Below are 20,808 nucleotides of genomic sequence, written 5' to 3' on the forward strand. Positions count from 1 at the left end.
AATGTGCAATAATTGTGAGCATGTGCCAGTATACCTAACATCCTAATTCTTATTTTCTTGTTTCCTAGGTTCAGTGTGGCTGCACTGTATGATGGGGCCCCTGCTGTAGCTCCATGTCCAAATTAGAGGTCCAAATTAGAATACTTATTCAGGCATGGCAATAAGTAGTGAGGAGTAGCACGTGTTTATCAACGTCACATATTTGTGTTTTAATGTCAGCCTCCTTACCTGAGTTTTTGTTTAAGTCTTACAGCAGCAGATACAGGTGCAGAAACAGAGTGTAGGCCCTTCAGGGCTCAGAGACTTTTTCAGAGAAGCAGAAAGCCACAGAGAGCTTTCTTCAAGTTTCTAACTGCAAATCATTCCTACTCAAAGATTTTGCCTCAAAGTAGTTCTTTAGCAGACTTATTTTTGATTCAGTTTTTAGAAGTCTATATGCTGTATGTGATTAACAAAATTCCAAGTACTGATTTTATTAGGTAAAGGTCAAATATTGGCAAAGAAATCAAAGTACATACCTTTATATTGCCAAGGCAGATATCTAAACCCAAAGCTTTTTGTGTAATTGGACAAAAAAATGCCATGCATATTCCTTCAGCAAACAAAACATACCTGCTGAAATTCCAAATGGAGCACTGTTTGGGGGCAGAGAATCTCATCCTAAAAATAATTACATTATTAACACTTGTGCCCAAGATGCAGTGCCTGTGCTACTTCAGAGAGAAGTACAGCATTTATGTCCTATAGAAACTGTATGAGATGGAGTCATAGGGAAATCGAGGTCATCTGAAAGAAAAGTACAACTCATTGTATAGTTGAAATATGTACTGGAAGGGAGATTGATTTCCACAGTTGACATATTCAAGAGGTAGAAAACAAAAGCTGAGGGAGCAGGGACTTGATATACCAAGGGGAAGCAGCCAAGATGCTCTGTGCAGCACATGCAGCTAATGAGAGAGGAGCAGGCTAAAGGTGCCTCCAGAGAAGGACCTGTGGGTGCACAGGGGCAGCTCAGGTTTGGGCAGGCACTGAGCTGTGCAGACAGGGAAAGACAGGAGAGGAACTTGCGAGGAATGAACAATGCAATGTACTGCTGAACACAGAGTTTGGTGAGGGACTGTGCAGAGCACAGGAACATTTGTAGTGGTAATTAGGGGTAATCTGTAGCATGGTCTATGCTGATTAATTGTTGTAAACTTTCCTGTAAGCAACTGCTGAAGACTGTGAAGTCACATCTTAAGTAATAAAGCTCAAAAAATTATTAAGTATGTAGCAGGACACTCGCACAGGCTGCCCAGAGAAGCTGTGGCTGCCCCATCCCTGAAAGTGTCCGAGGCCAGGTTGGACAGGGCTTGGAGCAACCTGGGATAGTGGAAGGTGCCCCTGCTATGGTGGAACAGGATGAGCTTTAAGGTCTCTTCCAATCCAAACTATTCTGTGGTTCTATGATGAATGCTGCATTGAGAAAAGCAACAAAATAAAATTGGATGAACTCTGGTGAATTTAATCCTGCTGTTGCTCAAAGCAATAGGTCTGTCCAGATAGACATGTATTAACAACACTGCCTCGTCCTGGCACCTTCCTAATTAAGAGATTGATGTCAGGATCAGAGGTTTTAATTTGCACATGGCACTACCTTTCATATTTTCTCTCCAGCTAAATCAAAGTGGCCTTGTCATTTCTGCATCACCAGGTCCTGGATATCAAACATCATTTTATGTTAAACTAGTTATTTCTCTGAGGTTTCTGAAGCGAGGGGGATTGGATGTAACAATTTGCAATTTAAACTGTTCATTCAGCAGTCCTCCTGCCTACACTAACCTCCTTCCCTTCCTCTAAGCAGATTTGTAGCTCTAAGTCACTGATGTCTGTTAACTCTGAAAGGCACAGTGCAGGAAACAAAGCAAACTAAATAAGAAGCACATACCGGTGAAGGATTTCCAAGTGCACTGCATGGTTTTCTTGAGCATTCTGTTCCTCAGGGAAAGGCTTATTTCATTCCAGCCAGTTCATGGAGTTGCACAGCGAGGCAGACTGCAGGGGCTCTGGGCACCTTCACACACGCCAAGTGGGCGCTGCTTACGCTGCTTGGTAGAAGACAGGTCATTCTCCCCCACTGTGCAATCCCATTATGGTCTGACTGTCATTCCATCCTTCCGTTTGGGAAGCAGCCAGGATGGTATTACAAGCGTATATTACAGACTGCTATCTGCCAGGCTCTGGCTCATGAGGAACAAAGGCATGTGCACGTTAGTGTGCACACGCATGTTACCTGCAGAATGAGGGTTGGGATGGATGCCCAGTTATTCAGCATTGATGAGGTGAGGTTGTTTCAGACACAGGTGCTCCCTCCCCTGTGTGATGCACAAGCATGTCACAACTAGGTTAGGAGGTTTCATTTCAGAAAGATGGGAATTCCTAACAATTAGGAAGGAACCTCTGTGCCTCCTTCCACTCTCAGTAAATGCACAAAATCTCTATTCTTTTATCAGTGCAGTCTCAGTGCAGCTGGAATATGGGACAGTGGATCCCTGCAGAACATGACACATATCTATAAAGGACTAATTTCCAAGGCAGACTATCATCATACTCTGATCCTCTTCAAACTTTAGTATGGGATAGATTTCTGTGTTTTCTAGGCAGCTTGGTACAATTTCCCCATACCTTGGTACACATTATCCAACCTTTTTTTTTTTTTTTTTTTTTTTTTTTTTGTGTTAGTTTCTGATTATGTTTTCCCTTGTCCATTACTTTCTGTTACACTACTCCCAAGTTCTTTCCTTATTACTTTATTTGTTGTGTTGTAAAGTTGTCATCCTGCCTTCTACGTAGTCAGTTGTGTAAAGCCATTCCATTTCTTTATGGAAGCTAGAGAAGTGCAGCAACAGGAGCCTCCCATCACATACTGGCACACGTGCCTGCTCCTTCCAGAAAATATCTCAGTGAAACCACACAGTGCAAAGACCTAAAAGCAGTAAAAATCCTGTGGGATCAGGAAAAAAGGACATGGTACCATTAAGAGCGTGGTCCTGAGGCTCTCTTAAGGAACTTTGTGGCTATGTGGAAAAGACCAGTAGAGCTGTGAACAAAGAGATATTATCTGTGTTTTATGTCAGCTGCTTTCAGGGGAAAAAAAGGTTTTCTGCGTTTTTGCTAAGAATTTAGGATCGTATCTGAGAAACATCTGACTCCACTACCAATTTCTCCTTCTAAGTGTTTTGCTGTAGAAGATGTTGAATAATGACTCAGTCCCGAGAGTTCAGCTGTGTTTAGCCTGGTACACTGAACTCCCTGCACATAACTGTGCTTGCTCCTGGACAGAAAATGTTAGTTAATAATGGCTTAACCTCTCTGTCATCCACTGCAAGGTGCCTCTAGCGCAGAAGAAATAGACCTCTTCTGCCCCAAATTGTCAACTTACTAAATTTTGATGACTCTGAACAAGAGTGTAGCATGCAGAATTATAAAAGTCACTGTTTGTTCAGAAATACACCAAAGGACACATGCAGCAGTTTTCTATCTGTCTCACACTGACCTGTATTTTCCTAGAAAATGAAGGTGTTGTATGACAAACCAAGGGGCAGGACACCAGCACCGTACACATTTATTAGACTCACATTTTTAAATGCTGCATCAATGACAGCAGCCATCCCTAATAATCCTCAACTTGCATATCATGGGTGTGCCAAATTCTTGAGTAATGCAACTACTCAGAGGATAAGGGTTACTGAAACAGAGCACAACAATCCCTGAAAAATACCAGCATTGTTTTGCCCTGCCTGTGTTTACTCCAGAAGTCACCATCCCCTGGGAGCTCAGGGTGAACTTTCAATGGATCCTGAAGGCTAAATCTGGAGGAACCGCCCACACATGAACTAGATTGAACTGGAGCTTCAGCCAGGACAGTCACACCTAAATTTGCTGACAGAACCTGTCCTTCCTTTCCATGGGCATGGAGGGTCCCCCTCCAGCCAGCTGCAAACACGAACACTGCCAACGCTATTGCAGCATCACAGCCCACCTGTGTGCGTGTGCCTGAGCTCTGGCTCTGCTTTGCCACCTTCTTGCAGAGATGCACGTTAATCTTGCTGACTTGATAAATTTACCTATTATTTAAATGGCAAAACCTTTTCTGCTCTAGATGACACTGCGGATCTCGCACCCTTAATCACTGTGGGAAGCATGGCACCGGATGGCCCTTGGTCTGGTGGGAGATGTTGGGAACTCCGGTGTAGCTCAGGCCTGTGGTTCCGAGCAGCCATTAACAGTGTCAAGGGTTGGTTTGGTCTCCTGGAAATTCCCGCAGGGCTCAGACAAGGAAACACCTTTGCCAGGATCGCAGCCACGTCACCCTGCAGCTGATCACTGCCGTGGTCACCCAGGGGCTACAAGTAGCCTTTTATCCTCCAAGGCTCCTTCAATTTCCCCAGCGCTTCAGTTATCAAACTGAAGCCAAACCATATTCTAGGGGAGGGAAGCAAAAAGGAGAGGCCAGAACGCTCCTGCTCGCTGTGGCACAACCCGAGCCCACGGCGCGGGGGCGGCTGTGACCGTGCAACGCCCCCTGGCGGCCGCTGCCCCGGGAGTCTCGCGAGACCCGGCGCGCCGTGCGCGCGGGGCGGGTGTGCTGCTGGGCGGGGAGGCGCCATCTTGTTCCTGTGCGAGGCGGCGGGGCCGGGCCCGCGCTGAGGGAGCGCCCGGGGCAGCGCCCGCCGCCACCGCGGGGCGCGGCATGGACACCCACTATTACGGCGGGGAGCAGTCAGGTAGCGGCGCGGGGCGCGGGACCCTCCGGGGAAGGCATCGGTCACGGCGGGACCCGCGGGTTCGGGGGGAAGGCGGCCGGGCCTTGGCCTGAGGGCAGCACGGCGTTAATTCCTTCAATAGTCCGGTGTCTGGGCAGTGCATCAGTCGCTGCCCGCATGGTGGAGGGGGTTTTGTGCGCTCTCCGGGGGTGTCTGGGGTGCTTTGTTCGGACAGCCCCGTTTTCCTGCCCCGTTAGAGCGGGAGCCCGCCCGGTTCCTGTGCGGTTCCTTTAAACGCTGAGTTTTACTTTCTTTTTTTAACCTCGGGATAGATGATGGAGGAGCTACTCCGGTGCAAGACGAGCGAGACTCAGGATCTGATGTGGAAGATGAAGGAAACGAACAGCATTCTGGGTCCGAGAATGGAAGTGTAGGGCACCATTCAGAGGTACTATGGGTGCTTTATCTAGATAAAGTTTACTCTTCTCTGAATTCTTTTTTGTTGTTGTTTAAAGTGGCATTCTCTCATAACCGAAGCATACGTATTTATTCAGTTCTTCTTAAGGGTCCTATCGGGGAAAACTTTACTTCCATAAAAATGCATCGGACAGTCTCTTGACAAGTATGTTGGCTAGGGTTTTGATTTTCTTCTTAATTGTTATGATAGCACACATTGTTCTGAACTTGAATAAGCTGTACTCGATTAGCTTCAATTTCACAAAGATAAAATTTTGGGGTTTGAAACTCTAAGCAATAGATTATGAGGAATTCGAAGTTGTACCTGAAATTCTGCGCAGTGATATAAAAGCACATGCTTTGGAGGTGTAGATTTCCTTGCCAGAGAATAAATGCTCTCCCAGCTTCCATGTCAGATGGGGGCACTGACTCTTGAGTCTGCCTTATGCTGGTTTTCACCTTGTAATTCACAAAGGAGCAGGTGTGCATGTGGAGCAGGTTAAGGTTTCTAAATGGGACATGTTCTTCCTCTGAAGTGGTTCCCATTTGGAGAAACATTCAGCATGGAAAGGCTTTGGTCCAGGATTGTATCTGGGACAGAGTCACTTCATTTGTGGATTGACTTTTTGGGCTGAGAAGAGATTGTGATAAAAGAGAAGGCTCCCTTTAGACTTCTAGGACAGTTTGGGAGTTAAAAGTTAATTTTTAAGAATTGTTTGTGACTCACAATAGAGTTATATCAGGTCTTAGTCGGATGGAGTAATTCTGGCCTGTGAACTCAGGTCTTCTAGCCAGCAAAGTTACAGAGAACTTTTTGATACTCAAAAAAACTGTAATCAAAGCCATTTCATAGTGGTGTGCATATTTTATGTAAAGATCAGGATTTACTCTGGCAGGGTTTTCAGTGTTACACATTTTAGAAATTGCTTAAAATGGGACATAGGCTGATGTGAGAGAAGGCTTGACTCCATTGTGGCATAACTTGCAATCCTTTTTTTTTTTTCTTCTTTTTTTTCCCTGCCTTTATTGAATTCATACTTCCCTCAGAAACTGGATGAAGATTTTGTATTTGTATAAAGTGAAAGTTCGTCCTATATATTTGAACTTACCTGTAAAGCACATTTGGAATTTACTTTTTTTGAAAGGTGTTGATAAGTACAAGGGAAGAAATAGATTTGGTGTGAGGCAGCATCTCCTATTGTGACAATTACAAATTCAGTGTGGCAGGAAACATATTTCTCAGCCTGGGAAACATAACTCTGTCAGGAGGGATTTAGTACTTATGTTTTAATGAAAGAAAAGTGTGATGAGTATGTGAAGAGTCATGGTGCTGCTGCAATAATATTAAACTTTTTCTGCCACGTACAGAAGCTTAATCATTGGTTCTTACTTTCCTATGCTTCTCTGAGATTTTACTTTTACTTACTGTGACAAGGAAGTTGACTGTTGTTTACATCTGCAGCATGTCTTCTTCAGATTTAGGTAAGCAGAAAGTACCAGTTATCATTGTTTACTGGTCCTCTTCATGTGCTGCAATATTTTAAGGGCTTTGTTCTGTGATGGCAGGTGAAATTCCTCTATAGATAAAATACTTCAGAAAGTCAATTAAAAGAAAAGAGCCAAGCTAAGCCACCTTTCTGACCAATACTAAATGTGAACCGTCAAGTCTTAATGCTTTATTTGATTCAGCTCAAATCAAAATCTGAATATTCTGTTTTGCTATGAAGTCTTAATTTTTCTTGCCCTGCATGGAGTTCACTTTGCACTCAAAAGGCAATAATGTGGAGCAGCCATCTCTGAAAGGAGTAGCTTTCAGTCATTTGTCTTATTATTTATTCTAAATATTCTCTCGTCTTATTTTCTTCATCTTTAGGAGTATGTGGGAGAAATGACACTCAAAGGTAATAAAACCTTTGAGACAGCCTAATCAGTTAAGTCTATTTAATTACTATTTTGTCTCTAATTTAGAACTCAGATGTAAAGAACTGAAGTTTTAAAATTTCAAACTTTTCTTTCAGGTTCTTAACTTTAAAGAAAAAGGGAATCCTGAGGAATTACTTATGTAGGTCTCAGGTATGTGGGTTTTTCTTCTCCACAATTCTTTTCTGGCTTTCCTTCCCCCAGTCCCACTTTATCTATAAATGTTCTCCTTGATGTCCTTACTGATTCTGCTTTAGACAATTAGAATTAGTTTTAGTACAGTAATGAATCTGAAATCATGTTTACAGTGTTTGTCCGAGTCAGGGTCATACGGAAATCTGTAATAACTTAGTTCTTACACTTCCACCAAGTTGCTGCTGTTTCATGAATTGAGTTCTGGTTAGACTGTGACTGTTAGCAAGCACAAATATGTGACACTTCTGAAAAAAGGAGGAACTTGCTGATCTGCCCATGATGGTTATGTAGGTCTTAGTTTAACATTCATCTTTCATGAGATTGTAGTGGATGGGTTCCATTTTGTTGAAATTACTAAATTATCAAAGAAGTAGCTCTTAAAAGTGGCTGCATGTTGATCCAATAAACTGCTTGGTAGCTGAAATTTTTACGTAGAAGTGTAACACTGTAAATTTGATTTTGATGTATTCTTTATTTTATACTGTACTAAAGCCTCATGTTATAGAACTCTTTCATTAAAAAAAAAGTTAAGGACATCTCAATTAAAATGTTTATAGATAAAGAGGAGGAAGAAAAGAAAGCAAAGGAATTAGAGAAAAATGCAGTAGCAATTACCTGAGACCTACTTGGTTTTGAGAATGTCTGATCTTTCAGTTAAGTATTTGGAAAAGGGAAACTAGAAAAGTCAAAAATTACATACTTAATTTCATTGAAAACACTTTTTTAGAGATGAACTAATACATTTTAAAAGGGGTGGTGAAGACTATCAAACTTAATCCAAACAGCGTTTAGTCATTTTACTGTGAAGTTGGTACACTTTTTATATCAATTACATTCCAAAAGATGTGGATTCATTAATTGTATGCAGAAGTCTTTCACGCTGTGGGCAGCTCCGGCCCCGTGCAGGGTCTCAGCTCTGCTGCAGAAGGTGCTCCGTGGTGCTGGGTGGGCTCCGGGGCAGTGCTGCGCTCACTGACACAGTGGTGCTGCCTGGCTTCGCCTCCCACGCCGGCTGGAGGAGGTGCTGCTGTGTGCCCAGAGTGTGCAGGGACACCTGTGTTACCTTGGGTGCTGCTTCTCCAGCTGGTCACACTGCAGCAGTTGAGCTGCTGTGAGCACTGGGTGAGCCTGCCAGCTGTGTGTCTGCTCTCCCTCCCCAAACATCTTCATTCTCAGCAGTGATTGTCAGTTTGCAATAACAGAGTAAAGGTTCGGAATCTTGTAATAATCTGCAGTAATAATGCTCTATAATTATAGTGTCCTCTCACCAAGCTTTTGCATAAGAAGTTCTTTGTAATTTAGTGATTAATTCTGAACAGGTGCATATATAACCTGCAGCCACACTTCTGATCTGAGAAATATTAAGGATCATTACTGATTCTAGTTGGTTCTTAAATTTGTTTGTTCACCAAAGAATTTCTAAACTGGAAGCTGTGAAGGTGATGATCCTAATATCTTAAAGAGTAGTATTTTAATTCATTTCCTTGGGTTCATTTAGGAAAATCCTTTATTACTGCTGGCATAATTATCAGTACTATTCAGCATTCACCATCTGACATTGAGAGAAGACAGACAAACCTACAAAAAATAAAATGGTAGAAAAACAAGGATTAAATAATTTTTGTTACTGTAGATACCAATTTCATTTCAGTGTTTCTCAATGACCTTACCTGTAACTGCTGTGGAATCTGCTTTCTGTTCTGTTTGCAGCTGCAGTTTTCTTTAATCTTAAGTATTACAGTCAGGGAAGATCTGTCACATGCACCTGTGATTGGTTTATGTGGGACATACTAGGAGAGGGCAATCAAAGTGATTTTTTTTAGTAGGGGAAAAAAATAGTAAATAACAAGCTGAGAGCAGTTGAGTGTACATCCTCAATTCTGTCACTCCCTAATATTCATATTGTTTAAAATTCCAGATTCAGGTTTTAACAGAACCATGTGTCCTTTCTGTGAGGAGAAACGAGAACTACTAGATACAAAAGATTCAAAAGATGCATCGCTGTAGAGACAGGAACAAGCAGCAGAGAGAAAACAACTCAGATTGTCACATCAGCTGTTTGTAATTAGCATTAAGTAACATGGAAATAGTGAAGTAGTATTTAAAGTGCATGTTTTAAAATTGCGTAGTCCTGGGGTTTTTTTCGTTGTTCAGTAACTTTGTTAGTCATTCTACAGTAATTTAGAAGATCTTTATCAAGTGCTAGCCAAGGGAATAAACATATAAAGTCCAAAGTCTTAAAAAGCAGTGCTCTTTGCCACTTAGAATAATTATGAAGGAAGTAGTTCCTAAAAGCAATTGAACTTAATTTTATTTAAAATTCTTCCTGCATCATGCATTTTAAAGATTAATAGTATTTTTGTTGTAGGTGTAGGATAGCTACACCTATTTTTTTTATGGCTCTGAATGTGGGAGTAGAATGACTACAGAAAATAAAAATAGATAGAATGTCTGTTTCCAAGGAGATTAAATTGCAGAAAAGAGAGATTTGGAAACTCCAGCACATATAGGTCTTCAAGCATCCCCTAGGACAATACTCAGTTTGGAAGTAGAAAAAGTTTATAGCTGAGACAAAGTGACTGAGGTAAGCCTGGCTGAGGCTTTGAGTTGAATATGCAGAAGAGAAGTTCCTTGTGCAATATTGTTTTCAGCTGAAAACAGGATTATGGTGAGAGTAGCTGTGAGAGCTGAGTTAATGGAGCGAGTGTTCAAGAATCTAATTTCATATTCTCAGGTAAATGCAATTGAAATTTTTTTCCCAAGTCGAAATTAGATGTTGGAAAGATAAAAGATGATGCTGTAAGTAATTATATTTAGCAAGATGGCTTGTGAGAGGTTCTAAAATGGAGTGTATGGCTCAGTATTTTTTACTGTGTAGAAAAGTCAAAGGATTGTTTCAGTTCTGAAGTTGTCACGTGGGTGTATTTGTGCATGGGTTATCTTGGGTGTCTGGATGAGCATGGGAGCTGTCAGCATAGGGGAGCGAAGTGTTGAATCTGTTCTTGTGCATAGAAACACAAAACTTGTTAACAATAATACTCTGAAAGGTCTGACTAAAACTTAGTTCCTGGTTTTTGGTAGGCTTTTGGTCTTGACTTGTTCTTAAATAGGTTTCCTGGACAAAGAAACAGGCGCTAGCTTCACTTAGAGAGTAATGCTTGTGCTGTTTCAGTAAGATATATTTCACACAAGAAAACATCTCTTTGAGATCTTCAGGAAAATAAAATGATAGATGCAAGATACTCTTTCTTGCTTTATTACTGGGAATGTCACCTAAACCACTTTGAAGGCCTGACCTATTAAAATAAAAGTACTAAGCCTTTACCCTTGAGCAACTGGACCCTTCTTAGACATGCTTAAAGTGTTCTGTGAGTTCTGTTACCATTTTCAAAATACCGTGGAGCTGCAGGATGGACATACTTCCATTGATCTCTTAATACTTTTCTTAGTATAAAGTATTAGATAGTCTTTTGATGCAAATTGTCTAATTATTTCTACGTAGAAATTATTTCAGTTTGCAGCTCCTTGGATAATCAGATTGCAGGAAGGACAAGCAAAAATTCAGAACATTTTTTCTTTACTTTTTAAGGTGTTTTTGCTTAGTTGCCTGAGATTATTTTTCTGTTTCAGAATGAACACAGTGATGGAGAAGACGACAGGCAAGTGGGAGAACCTCATATGACAGACTCTGAAAATGAAGATATCCCAAGGCAAAAAGACAGTGACTCAGATAATGAGGAGCCCCCAAATCACAATGTAAGTGATTCAGAAAATGAAGCAACACATGGAGGGAAAGACAGTGATTCTGATACTGAGGACCATCCAAACCGGCATTTAAGTGACTCTGAAAATGAAGAGGCCTTAAATCATCGAGCGAGTGACTCTGACAATGGAGAACCTCCGAGGGATCACAGCAGTGATTTTGAAAATGAGGAATCACACAAGCAGCCAGCCAGTGACTCTGAGAGTGAAGAGCTCCAGAAGCAGCCAGCCAGTGACTCCGAGAGTGAAGAGCTCCAGAAGCAGCCAGCCAGTGACTCCGAGAGTGAGGATGTCTCCAGACACAAACAGATAGAGTCTGAGGATAGCGATGGGGAGGACAGGAAGGAAGACGTGCAGAATGACTCTCATCATTCAGATAATGAACACGTAAGGAAAGGATTTCAGGGCTCTGACAGTGAAGATGAAGCCCCTAAGAGACATAAAATATCGGACAGTGAGGAAGATGAGAAAGAGGAAGAAAAGACGGTGAAGAGGAAAACAGCCATCCTTTCTGACAGTGAGGATGACAGTGAGAAAACACGTAAGAAACTATACTGTGAAAACCTGCTGTGACAGGCAGTGGTGTGAAAGTTAAATTGTTGCTTTTATGTGAATAAAACATCTAAGTGAGAAACCATAAATCAGATTTGGTTTTGGAGCAGAACTGCAATTGTAGTGGCTGTTCTAACTGCTTTGCTGTGTGAATGTGTATCTAATGTTTCTGAGTAATAAGTAGGTCTAACTCAGACTAACAGAAGACTGCAGGGATCTTACTGCCATCTGTTGACACGATAGTTTGTTATTTATCTACTTCATTGCTGTTTCTCTAGTAATTTTTTCTTGTGGTTTTTTTTTTATATACTGGGGGTGAGAAATTTAAAATTACGATTTTTTTATGGATAGACATGTATGGAAGCTCTAGTTGCTGATTTAATAAAATGGATGTGCTTTTTAAGAAATGGCAATGGTCTGGTGTAGGAAGACTAGTCAGAGAATAGTTTGAGAGTAACAGTTGTCCCCTCTGTTACTGGGACAAGTAGTAATGCTCTTTTCTGCTGGCAGCTGCAAAAAAGGTACGAATCCTTTCTGATGTTGAAGAATCAGATAGTGACGCTGCTTCAGAGAAATCTGACAAAAGGAAGAAAAATGTTGTGTCTGATAGTGAGGAGGAGGAAGAAGAAGGAAAAGAGAATGCTGGGAAGAAAAAAGAGAAAGATCTGTTTGGCAGTGACAGTGAATCTGGAAATGAACAAGAGTAAGTGTGAAAGAATATGAATTATTTTGGGGTTGAAGACTGTGGGAGTGATGGTGAATAGAAAATGGATAAATCCCAACCAGTGAATGTCCACCTTCATTGGTGGCATGAAGAGGAAGGTCAGTAGTAGGAGACAGAATGAAAGGGGGATCTTCTCACATTAGAGATTTTGCAGAAAAGACATATCTCATTGTTGCAGTTCAAATAGATAAATGTTGCTGTTACCTTCACAGGAACCTGATCGCAGATATATTTGGAGAATCTGGTGATGAGGAAGAGGAGGAATTTACGGTTAGTATTATTCTGGATGTCTCCTGCTCACTTGCTAGATCTGAAGAGAATGTATATGCTGCATCAGGTCAGTTTTGTATCTGCCAGACTCACTGGGGAGCAGTCTTTGGGTTAAGTAACATTTACAGCTCATCTTTTGGGAGAGTTGGTGTGACAGTAGTCACAGAGGGAATTAAAAAGACTGTTCATCTTGCTAGATCCTCTGAAGACTTACCTGAAGCTTTTTTAGTGTCAGTGTCAGGTACCTGCATAGATTCTCAGTCCTGATCCATACACTGATTTGCACTGTCTTTACCCATCAGGGTTTTAACCAGGAGGATTTGGAGGAAGAAAAAGGTGGTGGAGACATGAAGGAGACAGCAGATGAATCGGACTCTGATGATAACATCAAAAGAGGGAAGCAGTAAGTCAGTGGGTTGTGTATTCCTTTCTTAATGCCAGATTTTGGTGAAATGGCATTGTGGACCCTGGATATTACAGGTGTGCACATGTTGGGTATTACAGCGAGGTCTGAGGGCCTCTGGGAGCCATTGGAGTCCTTTGGTAGTTTTGGATTTTGCATACTGAGAATAACTAATTATCTCACAGGGACCTTGAGACAGTGTTTGTACACTACAGAAACACAATTATTTCCTACCGAGGACCATCAGCAAATGCTGTGGTTGTGTTTCAGCATGGACTTCATGTCAGATTTTGACATGATGCTGCAGCGGAAGAAGAGCATGAGCGGCAAGCGCAGGCGGAACCGTGACGGGGGAACTTTCATCAGTGACGCAGATGATGTGGTCAGTGCCATGATTGTGAAGATGAATGAAGCTGCTGAGGTGAGTTTTCCAGGTTCCAAAGATACCTTAAAATTCAGTTCCCTTCTATGGGCAAATCTTGTGATGAAAAAGATACAAAAATCTGGCTTGTATTCAGCAGGAGTAATCTGTACACTATGGAAAGCTTCCAATGTCTATATAACAATTTAAGTATTTATTCTGTTGAAATTTTGATAAAATACTGATTTTAAAAATTAAAATTAGCTAAATTTCTAAACTTTGATCAGCTGAGATCAACTTATATCAAAAAGGATATATAGGTGCTCTATAAACTACCTAGAAGTATATTAAATACTGAGAAAGGGAATGTGCTTTAATTCCATTATACTGTTACTGGCATGTGTCATACTTTGGTATTTGTTCCTGAGAAGAGCCCTTTTCCAAACTGTTTGAATGACAGTGCTGTGGTAACAATGTCAGAGGAACAGATTCATGGGACATTCTGTCTTGGCAGCCTGTATTTTTCATGGGACATTCTGTCTTGGCAGCTCGTGTTTTTCAAGGAGAAATGTTTTAATATGTTGCTGTGGAAGGTTTATTGGGATCTTGCCTTTTGTCAGGTGTCTTCTGTTTTGTTGGAGTAACAATCAAATTAATAAACAGCACAGCAAAACACATTAGAATCAATTGAGGGATATACAGGACTTTAGAAAGAGGAGCTTTACAAACAGCAAAAACAAAAAAATACCTTCTTGAGAATGAGATCAGAAGGATAATGAGTTCAGAAAGATGAGGAGAGTGAGAAAGCAATCTGGAAGGCAACTGAAACTTCATTGGGCTTGACAGGAAAGCCTTTCTTGGACAAAATGATAGCCAGATGTTTCGAGTGAGGTGGTAAAGTTTGAAATTTGGGGGCAGGGAGAGGGAAGAGATGCAGTAGAAGAATCTTCTCCCTTGCAGTAAAATACTGCACAGAAAGAGCCTTCAGTGGATTAGGATGAGTGGAAAGCAATTACCACATCTGGACAGAAATCTGTTAATTGCAGTGGGTGTTTTTGATATGGGAGACAAGTACTGAACAGATAGTGACAGTCAGGCCTTGGATTAAAGTAATTTTGAAATTACAGAGGTGAAAATACATGTTCTCCCTTCCCACTGTTCTGGTTAGCTTTTTCTGCTTTTTAGGTGAGGCTTTACTAACAAAGTGTCGAGTTACCTGTGCACAGCATAGAGGACCTCCACTTACTGTAGTCAATCTAAGTCATGAAGTGGAAAAAAATTGTAAATTTAGGGGCACTCTCCTAATGTGGTGCTTTTGTGGGAAATACTAACTAAAGTGATGACCCTTTTTTCAGAGAAATTATTGCATAATTGTTTGTGAGCTGGGGGATGGTGGGGCAGGAGATAAAGTTAGTGTAATCCCTCCAAAGTTGCACTTCTAGTTTAATAGACTAGTCTTTTTCTTGTAAGTGTTGTAAAGAATGAGAGTTGCTGATTTCTTTCTTCCATTAACTTGTGCTGATTCTTCAACAACTCTCTACAGGAGGATCGTCAACTGAATACACAAAAGAAACCAGCACTAAAGAAATTAACTTTGCTACCAACTGTAGTTATGCATCTTAAAAAGTGAGTTGTCATTCTTTCAGTTAACTGTAACCTTGGGGAATAGTAAGAATTTTTAAGATTTCATGGAGTTACACTACAGTTGTACTGAGTATGGAATCAAACACTTTCTTTTTATTCCAAGTAAATGCTGAAGCTAGGTGACCTCAAAAACCTAAAATTATACATAATTTTCCCTCTTAATTTAACACGAAACAAACTCAAATGCACTATTTTCCTGAAGGAACATCACATATTAAGATTTTGCTATATTACATGACTTCAGGGCTTCTCTTTAAACCTTTTAGGCAGGATCTCAAAGAAACTTTCATCGACAGTGGTGTTATGTCTGCCATCAAAGAGTGGCTTTCTCCTCTTCCAGACCGAAGTCTGCCAGCACTAAAGATAAGGGAGGAGCTTCTGAAGATCCTGCAAGAGGTTTGGAACTGACTTTTAACCATATTTGATTAGTGGCTTCCGTGGTTTTACAGTCATGTGCTTTAGGGAAATGTTTGGTGATAAATGAACTGCAGCTGCTACCAATGGGCTGTGCAGGGAAACACACAAGGAAAGCAACCCGCACAACAGATGGCTAAAAGAATTTAGATGATTTGGCCCTGCCTGCCTGTTTCAGGTTTATATGCAGATTTAAGTGAAGAGTTATTTGCTGTGCATCCCTGAATTTTCTTGCCTTGTGGTCCCTTCTCTTTTCCAGTCTGTTAAAATGTGCAGTGCATGGGAAGGCCCCTCACACTCAGTGTAGGCTTTCAGTGTCTGTAGCTAAGCTGATTGCTTGAGTGTCTTTGCCACGTAAGTTTTTATCTTTGTAGAATGAATGATTTGAAGGCAGTAGCACAGTTTTGGGGTAATACAAGCTAAAGAGCTTTCGGAGCAAAAAGTTCTAGAAAGCTACTTAATTTTGTGTATAAACCTAAGAATGTTATGGCAAATTTCTAAATTTAGGTGTTTGATACTTTAAACAGTTCCTAGTGGGGCAATGAAAAACATTAATTTTTCCAAGGATATTTAAATGAAAGGTGAATTTTGGTCTTTTTGCAAAGTTCAGCGACACCATTAATATTCAGACATACTTTATTGCTATTTTCTGACTTTCCTTTACTCTGCAGCTGCCCAGTGTGAGCCAAGAGACCCTGAAGCACAGCGGCATTGGACGGGCTGTGATGTACCTGTACAAACACCCCAAGGAGTCGAGACCGAACAAGGACATGGCCGGGAAGCTGATCAGTACGTAAACCTGCCTGTGCTTTGTCTGAGATTCCACTGATGGGCAGTGGAACTTCTGCATCAGTGTCTGATGCACTGCTGTTGTCTGTAGAATAGATTCTGCAACATAGGAACCTCACTGATCTGTTCCATCCCTTCGTAGAGCTCTTAACAAACACTGTTACGTTAACTATTGCATGCACCTGTTTCATTCTTATCTTAAACCAGAGCGTGGCATTTGTTTTGTCCCGCTTCTCTCTTGGCTCATTGTCCAGATCTTGTGTGTATGCTGCAAAGGCAGGAGGGTGCTGCCAGAGGACTATTTATTCCGTGGACTTTAGAGAGAACTTGGCTGACTGAATGTTTACTACTCAACCAGTTCTACTCCATGTGGAGTGCATTCCATCCAGAATGGCTGCAGACTGATGATAAACTTAGGTTCTTTAGGGACTTTTCTCCGTATTTCTAAAATAGCATTCCTGTGGTGTGCAGGAACAACTGACACTGAGTATTCTGAGAGCTTGGAGACATTCTAAAAGAGCAGGCAACAGAGGCTTTGGGGATGAAAGCTCTTGTTTCTGTTGACAAGGCTACTTTTCCATTAAATACTAAGGGCTCAAAAATCGTTTGGTTGAAAGGAAGTGTAAATACTAGCCACAAACTTTCAAAGCTGTACTTTATCACCAGTCTGGTTTGAGAGAAACAAAGGCCTGGTCTTTGTTAACTAATTATTTTTTTAATAGATGAATGGTCTCGACCCATCTTTGGCCTTACCTCAAACTACAAAGGCATGACCAGAGAAGAGAGGGAACAGAGAGATTTGGAACAGATGCCTCATCGAAGGAAATTGAGCAGGTAGGAGTAGCAGGCAGAAACAGGAAATCTTTCTTTCTAAGACTCCATCAAGAGAAACAAAGTGGTGTGTAAATACTACAGGAAATAAAAGAGTAGTGAGTTACGGCCTCTTTCTTTTAACACACTTGATTGTCTTTTAAAATTTTTTTCTCTTTGCATAGATACCTATAAATACTTACTTTTCTTGCAGCTCTGGTGGTCAGACTCCCCGCAGAGACCTGGAGAAAGTGTTGACAGGAGAGGAAAAGTAGGTTGGAATTTTTTTTTTTTTTTTAAATAAACAGAGTGAAGTATTTTGGTGGCACTACCACTACGGAACTTGTGTAGAGGTTTTAGAGGCAGTGGTATGCAGTGTGTTTCAGAGGAGAGCACACTGTGTGGCTTTACTTCTTTCTGGATAAGATTTGTCCATTACAGTCACATCCTTTTTTTCCATAGGGCTCTCAGGCCCGGGGACCCTGGGTTCTGTGCCCGTGCGAGGGTGCCAATGCCCTCCAACAAAGACTACGTGGTCAGGCCCAAGTGGAACGTGGAGATGGAGTCCTCCAGGGTAAGCACTGGCAGTGTCCTGGTGATTGTTCCTAAGCCTGGTTACTGTACAGGAGGGTAGTTCTTTTAAGGGCCTCTTCTAGTGAGCATCGACAGTAAATTCTCTGATAAGTAGGCTGCTCTAAGCTCATCACATTTTCACAGGAAAACATCTTCTCTGACCAAAAAGAGATTTTTGAGTTAACTTTTCTAGAATTTCTCTCTCAGGTGAGAATCTTGATTTACAGGCCTCTTGCTTTTAAAGCATTTTGAGCTAAAGCTGCAGTTCAGTCCTTGTGTCGCTGCACTGATGTTTTTATACCTCTCCCAGCTTTTGTATCATGTTCTGATAACGTTCCAGTTTGGGAAATCTTCGAGGTTTTGGTAAACATGAACAGCTTCAGTGGAGGCCTTTGTGTTGCTTTATGTGTTCATCCATTACTCATACAGTTTCATTTAAAAGGGGTATATGTGGTAGAATATGTGTAAATGGAAGAAGTAACAATTGCTGTGCTGTCTGCTGTTCTCTCTCCTTCTGTCCATTAATTGAGATGTTGTTTCTAGCCCGGGACTATTAAGAGAGGTATTAGTCGCTTGGAAAAGCACAAGAGACGGTTTGCTGAACAGAAACGACTCAGCAAAGTGCATCGGGCCATCAAGTTCAGCATTGAAGGCAACAGGATGCCCCTGTAGCCATACCACTGCCTTCCCAAGTTGGAGAGGTATCCCTCGAGGGAGGTGTGAACAGTGCATGTGCTCCAGCTGTTGGCAGTTTGCACATGCAGGACAGGAGTGTGTACACCCTAACTTAAACCTGGAAAACTCTCCTTGAATTCTCTCGTGTCTGTACTGTGACCTACAAGGGAACTTGTACAGGACTAAACAGGCTCTAGCACGTAACATCTGCCATGGCTCCTGCCTGCACAGCTTCAGGGTATCCAAATGACAGGAGTTCAGTGAAAATACCTGTGCTCAAAACCAGCTTTGCACCACCTGTGGTTTTGAATGCTGTTCTGATACAATTAGGTTTTCCAGGTTCACCTGAAGCGACACATGGGAATTCTTAGCCCTTGGTACAGGACCTCGTGTCACTGCATGCCGGCGTCTGCGGCTGACCTCTGACTGGGGCACAGTGAGGTGTTTTCACACCTGCTCGTTCAAGGAAGTAGAATGATGTGAGATGAGGGTGGTTGATGGGAGGTACAGAGTGAGACCAGGGGGAGAGGAGTCCTCTGCTGTGAGTGCGGGTTGGGAGAACATGCATCAGTCTGGGAATTGTTTTGACAATTCCTGGTCTACATTTCAGTGCTGTGAGCAGGGCTGCCACAAGCTAACAGTGACAGGAAGAGGTGAGCACAAGTCATAGATAACTGTTAAGTTTAAGCATCATATTTATTTGGTTTTTAAAATATATTTTCTTAAACATCACTGTGAAATTTTAGCTATAATTTCAATGAATAGTGAACAGTTTTATGAATAAAGCTTATTTAAAATCAGCGCGTCAGGAGCACCTTCCTTAGCCATGGGAACAAGTTTCTAATGGATGTGTTTTTCAGATACTAAGTAGCATGTTCTGGATATCACTGTTTCTCCCAAACTTAAAGGTGTCATGTTTCCATCACTTACTGTTTCTGTTGTCTAGTTAAGGAAAATTGCCTTCTAGGAAACACTGGCTATGGCTTGGAAGGTCCTTGCTGTTTGTCTTCAGTGGTGTGTCAGCACAGCATCACTGTATTAATCTGTGTGGAATAACTGTTGCGCCACCTGGTTTTCATTTGCAGTTCAAATACAGAGATGAAATGCAATAACTTCTAATAGCTTGTATAGTCCGCTTAGGCATTTCTTTTTGCTACCCCCTACACTGCCTTTGTCCAGTAATCCCTTGCTTTCTAAATACTAATCCTTGACTTTTAAAATAAATGGCAGTGTGGAATTGATGTGTCAGTCTTAGTCACAGTGTATCCGTGTCTAACTCTCCTGCAGGAAGCCCTAGAGGGCTGACACTGGTGCACTGTGGTTCTGACAGCGCTCCAGCCAGTAGATACCGAATTTCCAAACTGTATCCAGCTACACAGTGATTGACCCTGCACTGTGATGGCTGTGAGTGCCACTGCCTCTGCTTGGGCCCTGCAGATACTGCAGGCAGCATTTTCCCTGTCTGGGAAAAGACAGACCAGCTGGGCCTAGGGGCTCCCCCAGCTCCTTGCTCGGGTGCAGCCTCGCATGCGCCGCTTGCCTTGGACCTCTGGGGCTCTGCTTTTTTTCAGTGGTAATTATTAGTTTTATTTTTAAGTTCCAGGGGACCTCTAAGAAAGGGGTGAGTCGACTGGACAAACAGATGCGGAAATTCACAGATATCAGGAAAAAAAGCAGATCGGCCCATGCAGTGAAAATCAGCATTGAGGGCAATAAGATGCCATTGTGACCCTTCACAGAATGCCCCATGAGCTCTGCTGTAAGACAATACACCCACAGACTCTTTGGAGACCTTTAAATTTTTTAACTTGTTTGGGGTGGGTTTGGTTTTTTGGTTTGTTTTATAAGTGAATCCTTAAATTGTTGGTTCAGGTTCTGGTAGAAGATGTTGTCCAAGGACTGTGAATATGGGGACTCCTTTCTCCTGATTGTATTTAAACTGGCCCTGTTGTGTCCTGTGTACAGATCATGTATTTGTTGTATTGCAACACTTTAAAAAATAAAACATCTTCTGTTTTTTTTGGGAGGGGACTGCCTGTTTATTGCTCAGAAGAAGGTATGCACAGACCACCTGGGATGTAGAAAAACTGAGGAGTTAACTTTTTGTTCACCTGTGTCCTTTTTCTCTTTATTCATTGCTTTATTAATCAGTTGTTACATCTTTGGAGATCTGCATCTATTGCTTTTGATTTAGAAATATTGACCATCTTCCATGCAAAAGATTTTCTTTTCATGAAGACTAATGTGAAGTTCAGGAGAAAGCCAGCAGATTGACCACTTAAAGTTCCAGCAGCTTCTAGGTAAAATGTCGCTGTAGCTTAACAGTGACTTTGCAAAAGTTTATTTTACCAGTGGGAAGGAGAACATTCTTGTGTAAGGGGGGATAATGCTGTTTCTTTGTTCCTGCTGCTACAGAATGACAACAGAGTAACATCTGGTACTGTGGCTTCTTTGCCTCTGCCTCTGAAAATGGCTGTCTTTGCTGAGCTTGCCTCCAAGAAGAGGACTCTTTTGC

At 41.7% G+C, this 20,808-nt stretch overlaps 1 protein-coding gene across 4 annotated transcripts; it reads left to right on the plus strand.

Annotated features, from left to right (window-relative positions):
• Positions 1–4,630: 4,630 nt before the first annotated feature.
• On the plus strand, positions 4,631–20,319 carry IWS1 (interacts with SUPT6H, CTD assembly factor 1). 4 transcript variants are annotated; one of them, XR_011152792.1, is made up of 16 exons: positions 4,631–4,766; positions 5,078–5,193; positions 10,947–11,619; positions 12,141–12,333; positions 12,567–12,624; positions 12,927–13,027; positions 13,298–13,448; positions 14,932–15,014; positions 15,299–15,428; positions 16,118–16,235; positions 16,958–17,069; positions 17,260–17,316; positions 17,508–17,619; positions 18,162–18,319; positions 18,904–18,946; positions 19,891–19,970. XR_011152792.1 is itself a non-coding variant. In XM_069024635.1 (15 exons), the coding sequence occupies exons 1-14, from the start codon at positions 4,733–4,735 to the stop codon at positions 18,288–18,290; spliced, it is 2,067 nt and encodes a 688-aa protein (XP_068880736.1). In that variant the 5' UTR covers positions 4,631–4,732; the 3' UTR covers positions 18,291–18,319; positions 19,891–19,977. The 4 variants fall into 4 exon arrangements, 2 of the variants coding, with proteins under 2 accessions (XP_068880736.1, XP_068880735.1); XR_011152790.1 differs by having other exon boundaries at positions 18,162–18,946; positions 19,891–19,977; XM_069024635.1 differs by lacking the exon at positions 18,904–18,946 and having other exon boundaries at positions 19,891–19,977.
• Positions 20,320–20,808: the final 489 nt, after the last annotated feature.

The sequence above is a fragment of the Aphelocoma coerulescens genome, chromosome 9, assembly GCF_041296385.1.
Source record: "Aphelocoma coerulescens isolate FSJ_1873_10779 chromosome 9, UR_Acoe_1.0, whole genome shotgun sequence".
NCBI classification, from domain to species: Eukaryota; Metazoa; Chordata; class Aves; order Passeriformes; family Corvidae; genus Aphelocoma; species Aphelocoma coerulescens.

Coding starts and splice junctions, on each gene's coding strand:
- IWS1 (XM_069024634.1), top strand. CDS start 4,733: ATGGACACCCACTATTACGGCGGGGAGCAGTCAG. Junction 5,194..10,946: donor GTGTAGGGCACCATTCAGAG/GTACTATGGGTG, acceptor TTTCTGTTTCAG/AATGAACACAGTGATGGAGA. Junction 12,334..12,566: donor GAATCTGGAAATGAACAAGA/GTAAGTGTGAAA, acceptor TTACCTTCACAG/GAACCTGATCGCAGATATAT.